This window comes from Solanum pennellii, chromosome 3, assembly GCF_001406875.1.
Source record: "Solanum pennellii chromosome 3, SPENNV200".
Lineage (NCBI taxonomy): Eukaryota > Viridiplantae > Streptophyta > Magnoliopsida > Solanales > Solanaceae > Solanum > Solanum pennellii.
In genome coordinates this window covers 6,066,670-6,075,102 of record NC_028639.1, presented here as the reverse complement: position 1 = coordinate 6,075,102, position 8,433 = coordinate 6,066,670, and the positions used below count along the sequence as shown (strand labels likewise).

At 29.7% G+C, this 8,433-nt stretch overlaps 1 protein-coding gene across 1 annotated transcript; it reads right to left on the bottom strand.

Moving 5' to 3' along the window:
* Window positions 1–7,856: 7,856 nt before the first annotated feature.
* LOC107013134 (agamous-like MADS-box protein AGL61) lies at window positions 7,857–8,375 on the bottom strand. Its single transcript, XM_015213122.1, has one exon. The coding sequence runs from the start codon at window positions 8,373–8,375 to the stop codon at window positions 7,857–7,859; it is 519 nt and encodes a 172-aa protein (XP_015068608.1).
* Window positions 8,376–8,433: the final 58 nt, after the last annotated feature.

The window sequence follows — 8,433 nt, the reverse complement described above, 5'->3', positions numbered from 1 at the left end:
GTATGAAATTCGTGTATTTCCTTGTAATATGTGTTTGGGAGTAATGAGAATTGGTGGCGAGTTGACTTGTCCATGTTGAATTAATTGATGGAAAAAGGGTAATGAAAAAGTATGTGATTAATTGTTTGTGCGATGTGTTAAGAATGATTTGAAAAACTTCTTGAATCATTGTTCATGTAGTATCATGATTGTGTCATTGTAAATTATGCAATGTTATGAAAATTGTTATCTCCTCATTATTTGTGTGAACATGTCATTTGCATCGTTCTGAGACATGGTTGTGACAATGTTATGTACATTGGGAAATAATAAGAAATTAAAGAGGATGTATCATTTCGAGGGACATATCGTGCAACGCGGTGGATACTATATTTCGATGGACGTATCGCGTGTTGTGATGGTTAGTATTATCGATGGTCGAATCGCACGCCACAATGAATGCATGAACAAATATGTTTCCGATAGGTACCCTGAGAGACAGCGTGTGTGTTTCACTAAGTGAGACATGCATCACTATACTTGACATTGCATTTCATCTCATTGCACATTTTTATCATTGATAAACTCAATCTTGTGTGTTGTTGATAGGTATTGTTAAAGTGTTGTTGTTGAGTTGTGTGCCTTGTAAACTGTGAATTGTTAGATTGGGCTGGTTTTATGCAGGTTGTAGTTGTGGAGGTTCGATTGGGGTGTAAGGAGTGTTTGTATCCTATTCCCTTAGCTTGTATTTAAAGGTTTACATGCTAGGTAGTGGTTTGATACTCACCCCTTGTTTCTACAATTTTTTTGTAGGTAAGCCCAGACCTTTGTAGTATATGCTCTTCTTTTCTGAGGCTTGTTGGAGATTTTTGAGTTAGTTGTTTGTCATCTCAGCAGACCTTTTTACTTCCTTTTATGATCTTGTTCTCTAGAAACAATGTCATACGAGATTTATATTTTCTTTTGATTCAGTTGTAATACTTTAGAGGTTAGAACACGTGACAACTAAATTTTGGGAGTATTTTTGAGTTTATTATAAAATTTTCGCATTTCATTGTAAGGGTTGAGTTTTAGGCTGACTTGTCTTGGGGGGATAAAACGAGTGTCATCGCATCCATTTTTGGATCGTAACAAAAAAATTCATAATATAAAAGAACAGACTTATAATAAATCAATGGAATAGAGGATGATCTATTTTAATATCTTTCAAGTTCTTTTTTAACCGCAAATAATTTGTTTTTTATGTTGTTTAATATTTGCTTTGATTATAATATTTTTTATATTGATCACTGAAATTCTTTTTTTTTTGTGCTTTCTTATTTATGAAATTATATTTGATTAAATTAGAATCTTTTTACTTTGCAAGATTGATCAAGAGAGTAGTGTACTAAAGAGGTTTCAACATGCTTGGCAAGTTATATTTATATTTTAGCTAAAAGTAGAAATAATTTTTTGAATACGAGATTATAGATTGATCTATGAATTTAAAATTTAATCAACTAAAATAAATATCAAGTTAACAGACGCCACATATGTTAATTAATTTTCATTGTACTAAAAGAAGAAAAAGTTGTTAGAATAATGTTTGGTGTCTTTGAAGAACATATCTTCATAGCATGTAGATTAAGGTGATTTTTTGTTAGCATAAAGTATATATATAAAGTCAAAACATTATATATGATCATACATGCACCTTTTGTTACTCAATAATAATTTATATTAGTTATTTTTAAGTTTGAAAATTATTATATTTTAAAATATATGTGCAATGCGCGGCATATATAGTAGTAGTATAATAATTAAAGAAAAATAATTAAAGAAAAATGATTTTGCCTTCGCCAGAGTCTTTTAACGAGGGGCAAAAGGTCCAAAAAATATTTCTAATTTCTAAGGACCTTCATGCTTTTAATATAGTGTATACGTGTTTTGATTGGTAAAATATCATGCCCCGAGTCTATACCCTGGACGTGATCGGCACTCGGAGACCGTTGTTGGTCCCAAGTGAATCATTGGCCTGACTTACTTACTCAGCGGAAGACTTAACTCAAGAAAAAACTTTAAAATATTACTTAACCAAAACGGCAATTCAAGTCTCATAGTTTACAATAGATATTAAAAGACATAAGAAACTAACTTTATCTGTCTATAAAGCCTCTAAATTAAAGATAGATGTCGGGACAGGACCCCCAATTATCATAACAACTGAAAACTGAAAAAAAATAACTGAAAGGTAAAGATATCCTCCGGAATGAAGGGAGGCTCACCAACTAACTGTGAGTTGCTCACTGGATCAATGGTGAGCTGGAATGTCGATCCTAGTTACATGTGTCTGCATCATAATACGATGCAGGCTAACTGACATCAGTACATTGAATGTACGACTATGCAAGTTGGAATGCTAAAACAACATAGGCTTGAAAAATAGTAAGAAAGAACACTTACCTTGGCTATGCTCATCTCATGAATAACTAACTCATTATGACTACTCATTTTATTATATAGCAGTTTCAAGACATGTGCAATATAAAGAAAAGATGTTTAAAACATGGTTTCAATTTTGTATATGCACGAATACCATTACCTCTAAAATGTACGTAAAAATACAAAATAATCTGATGTAAACTCATAATCATAAAGAAAATATATCATGTTTCCTCTCAAAGTCTACTCGTGCAATGCATGAATGAAGTGTCATAGCCCGCCTCATACTAAGTAGAACCTCTTGAGGAACCATGCAACTACTACTGTGGGAGTTTCTCTTACTGAAAACCATCACTTAATAGTTATAGTGATGATACAGCGTTTTACCTCACGCTGCCAAGGACCATCCTAAACATGACAAAGTATAAGACCTGAACTGTCTAATGGATCCACTAGTAAAATGTGAAAAGGATTCATCTAAAAAGTATGACTCTTTTCTAGCTATGATGGCTACATGATTTTCATGGAGACTTGAGTTTATCTCAAACTCGCAACCCCACATCGGTGCTCGATACTACTTCCAAAAATATACATGCTCTTTTGTTTTTAAAACATGTTGATTCTGTGATTTGAGATTAGTGCTCCAAACTTAGGTTTAAAAGCTCTCTTGGAAATTATAGTTTCCCTACTTGCTTCATTTTTTAAAGCTATACTTTTTTTGAAAACTAGCCCGAAGGCTCTTTGGAAAACTTAGTTCCTTATTTGTTTAGATGTGAATTTTTTTTAAATCTCTTTGGGGATACTTAGTCCCCCTATACTTTTGAAGAAAAGAACTTTAACTTAACTCTCTACTCTTTACTCTTTACTTAGCTTGAAACTTGAGTAATGAAAACCTCTTCGGAAAATACTTAGAACTCTTATATTTCTTTAAAGGATGCACTTCAACTCTTTAGGGAAATACTTAGTTCCCTTATACTTCTTTGAAGGAAAGACTTCAATTTTTACTCTTTCTTAACTCGAAACTTGAGCCTTAAAATGAAGTTAAGACGTTTAAATAAGACTCTTGGAACTTTAAGAAACTTTACTTTGTCTTATTTCTTAACCTTTAGACTTAACTCTTAGCGTCTTAGACATTGATCGTAACTTTCCTTGAATTGGATTATGGATTCAAGGTTGATGATATAATTTTATGGATGATTTCATGATATTTAGACGACCTTAGAGTGTTGAGAACAACTAGGAAATGTGGGTACATCACTTAGGAACTAGTACGAAAAGATGGGGAATGAATGAGGTTAATTGGCGTCATTGGCGCTCTAAGAGGCGTGGGGCGCCAGGACCCAAACTTCAGAGTCAAAGTTGGGGCGCTCTGGCTGGCGCGCCGCCCCAAGCCCCTACGGACAGACAATGTCCTGGGGTATATGGGAGGCGCGGCGCCCTAAGGCCCTACATACGCGCGTTTCAACTTTTCTTCTCCATATTTCAACTCTAAACCTTTCAATTTTCCATGGATCTTCCCCAAACACTTAGGATCACTAATATACTCGATACCTAATATTTTAGACTTGTAAAACAACCCAGAAACACGAATCAAATCAACTAGAACATGCTACTACCCATTCAATCAAGAATTCGGTAATTGTTAATCAAAATATCAATGTTCATCATCCAAGCTACTCTAACTTGCTGAATTGAATCAAATTAGTGTGTGAGTGGAAGAGCCCAACATAGAAAGATCTCACATACCTTTTTAGGGATCAGCCCCGACGATTTCCGCAACCCGAATTTCGCCGATCTAGAACGTTCTTGCTTCCTTTTCTCTTTTCTCCTCTTTTCTCCTCTTCTTTTCTTTTCTCTCAATACCCTAACTTGTTTTCTAAAAGCGTGGACTGAATAAAATCAATTTAGACCCCAATTTTTTACTTAAAAATGAAATAAAATAATTGGATAAGGAAAAGACAACTCTGCCCTTCCCAAATCCGGATTGGACTATCCTTAATCCAACATCTTAACTTCCGAAAGTCATATCTCACTCATATGAAATTGAAATCACGCAAACTCAGCGGTATTAGAAAGATTTCTCCAAGGGCTTTCCAACCATATTAAGAAATAATTTGTGATTGATATATATTTTTCAGCAATAGAATGCGCTAAAATTTATCATCAACAGTGAGCAATTAATAACGTTTGGCCCGTGCTCCCCATCTAGTATTTTAATGAAATAGAAGAGAGTTAATATTGACGATATCTAAAATAATAGAAAAGTTCTATGAATATGTATGACTAGACTTTTAGCTTGCGTTTAGCTCCAGGTTTTGAAATATTCTTGAGAAATAATAATTGGGCTAAGTTGTTTGTAGGTGAAATTAGTACTATTCCAATATCAACATTAGAAATCAACAAGTTCGTTTGCCATTCTGTATAGACTCGAGCGACAGTTGAAAAATGTTATATCGCTTGTACGTTGATTTTCTATTTTTGAAATTGAAATGTTTGTCGCACTCTTGTCTTCTTGCTCTCCATTGCTAAAATTTAAAGAACAAGAATAAAACAAAAGTTTATCTAAGGACGAATTTTTTTTTTTTTTGCTTGAAGAAGAAGAAGAAGAATAAAGGACATGTGTGAGAAATAGAAAATAGAGGCACTATATATATATATACGTCAAAAACTTCTATACAATAAATTTACTATCAAATCGTGTGATTAAAAATAGTTAAAGATATATAGCATTTTAAGCTAAAAAGCTAAATATTTTAAAATACATTATTATCTTGCCAATTGTGGTTAGATAGTATTAAGATAATTAAAAAAAAAAAAACCAATCATGCACAATAATTTTTTAAATTTTATAGTCAATGTCAAAGTCAAAATCAAATATAATTTAAATAAAATTTTGAATAGATACGTTTCAATAAATTAAGACAATAAAAATTCAAACTTTTCATGTTCACTAATGTTTTTTAACTTTTCTTTTAAAAAATATCTAAGCATAATAATATTTTTTAAAAATGTTATGTTTCCATTTCAAAATTACCAAATAATTTTTAAAAAAACTTTTCATGTTCATTAATGTTTTTTAACCTTTCTTTTACAAAAATCTAAGCATAATAATGTTTTTAAAAATGTTATATTTTCCATTTAAAATTATCTAATAATGTAAAAAACTGTATACACTAATAATACTTTAAACTTAATCTTATTAAGATTGATATGAATTTAAGAAATTTTTAGAAGAAAATATATTCCATTTTATAATACTAATAACAAGATATTCTTAAGAATTTTATAATCATTTTGTTAATCATTTGATATTCAAAATTCTGTAGATTTAGTAATTGAGATTTATGTTTTGTACTACCATTCAATAGAGAATTATTTTATTTATCAAGAATTTTTCTTTACAAAAGTTTAAATTTCGAGAAATAATAAAAAAATAAAAATCTGGTAAAAAATGATTTCATTTCTATAATGTTCATCTTTTATTCGCATCCATCCCTTTCTTTAATATTTTAAACTAGAAAACAATTAATATAAAAAGGAGAAAAGTTATACGAAAGCATTTTTAGAAAAAAAACATATGTTAATATAGAAAAACATAACAAAATACATACTTGTAGCATTACTGAAACAAACTAAAACAAAACATTAAAAAAAACATATTGCAAAATTCTAAAATAATATTAATTTGAAATGATAATAACTTGGGGTGATATCACTTATGAAGTTTCAGGTGTATTTTTCAACTTTTCCAAACGATAATTTATTTTAGATATGGTGGTTCTTAACCATGCATCAAATGCTGGTATTTCATTTGCATTTAATTGATCAATCAATTTCCACTTACTTCTTTCGCCATTTTATTTCATTTGACTAAGTTGAACTAGTGTTTGAGCATATTCAATTTCTTCTATTTGCTCAATCCTTTTCTCCATAGCATCTAGGCGATTGTTGAGTTGATTCACCTTATTTCGTGCTTGATCTGCATCTATGCGAGTTTTTTCACTTAATTGTGAATTGAGATTCAAAAAACGTTCAATTATTGCTTCACTTGTTGGGTGGAAAAAGAAGAAAGGGTTGTTTGTAGGTGAAAATAGTACTATTCCAATATCAACATCACAGAAATCAACAAGTTCGTTTGCCATTCTGTATAGACTCGAGCAACGGTTGAAAAATGCTACATCACTAGTACGTTGATTTTCTATTTTTGAAATTGGAAATGTTTGTCGCACTCTTGTCTTCTTGCTCTCCATTGCTAAATTTTAAGGAACAAGAATAAACCAAAAGTTTATCTAAGGACGAATTTGTATTTTATTTTTTTTTGCGTGAAGAAGAAGAAGAAGAAAGGACACTTGTGAGAAATAGAATATAGAGACACTATATATATACATAAAAAACTTCTATACTACTATCAAATCATGTGATTGAAAATAGTTAAATATATATGACATTTTAAGCTAAAAAGGTAAATATTTTAAAATACATTATTACCTTGCCAATTGTGGTTAGATAGTATGAATATAATTAAAAAAATAATCAATTATGCACAATAGTTTTTTAAATTTTATAGTCAAAGTCAAAGTCAAAATTAAATATAATTTAAATAAAAGTTTGAATAGATATGTTTCAATGCATTAAGACAATCAAAAATTCAAACTTTTCATGTCCACTAATGTTTTTTAACTTTTCTTTTAAGAAAAATCTAAGCATAAAAATATTTTTAAAAAATGTTATATTTTTCATTTCAAAATTAACTAATAATGTAAATAAAACTTTTCAAGTTCATTAATGTTTTTTAACTTTTCTTTTACAAAAATCTAAGCATAATAATATTTTTAAAAAATGTTATATATTTCATTTAAAATTACCTAATAATGTAAAAAACTGTATACTCTAATAATACTTTAAACTTAATCTTATTAAGATAGATATGAATTTAAGATTTTTTAAAAAAAATATATTCCATTATATAATACTATTCTTAAGAATTTTATAATCATTTTTTTAATCATTTGATATTTGAAATTCTATAAACTTAGTAATTGAGATTTATGTTTTGTACTACCCATTCAATAAAGAATTATTTTATTTACCAAAAATTTTTCTTTACAAAAGTTTAAATTTTGAGAAATTTAACTAAAAATACAAAAATTTGATAAAAAAATGACCTCATTCCTATTTCATCTTTTATTCTCATCCATCCCTTTCTTTAATATTTTAAATCAAAAAACAACTAATATACAAAAGGAGAAAAGGTATGCTAAAGCATTTTTAGAAAAAACATATATTAATATAGAAAATCATAACAAAATACATACTTATAGCATTACTGAAACAAACTACAACAAAACATAAAATAAAGCATATTGCAAAATTCTAAAATAATATTAATTTGAAATGATAATAACTTGGGTGATATCACTTATGAAGTTCCAGGTGCATTTTTCAAAGATGAAGCCTCATTTTCCTATCTTCTCCAAACGATAATTCATTTTAGAGACTGTGGTTCTTAACCATGCTTCAAATGTTGGTATTTCATTTGCATTTAATTGATCAATCGATTTCCATTTACTTCTTTCGCCATTTTCTTCCGTTTGACTAAGTTGAAGTAGTGTTTGAGCATATTCAGTTTCTTCTATTTGCTCAATTCTTTTCTCCATAGCATCTAGGTGATTGTTGAGTTGATTCACCTTATTTCGTGCTTGATCCGCATCTAGACGAGTTTCTTCACTTAATTGTGAATCAGGATTCAAAAAACGTTCAATGACTGCTTCACTTGTTGGGTGAAAAAAGGAGAAAGGGTTGTTTGATGGTGAAAATAGTACTATTCCAATATCAACATCACAGAAATCAACAAGTTCGTTTGCCATTCTGTATAGACTCGAGCGACGGTTGAAAAATGTTACATCGCTAATACGTTGATTTTCTATTTTTGAAATTGGAAATGTTTGTCGCACTCTTGTCTTCTTGCTCGCCATTGCTAAAATTTTAGAAAACAACAAAATAAAAGTTTATCTAAGGACGAATTTTTTTTTT

Excerpts from the sequence above, each read along its gene's own strand:
- LOC107013134 (XM_015213122.1), bottom strand. The coding sequence starts at position 8,375 with ATGGCGAGCAAGAAGACAAGAGTGCGACAAACATTTCCAATTTCAAAA.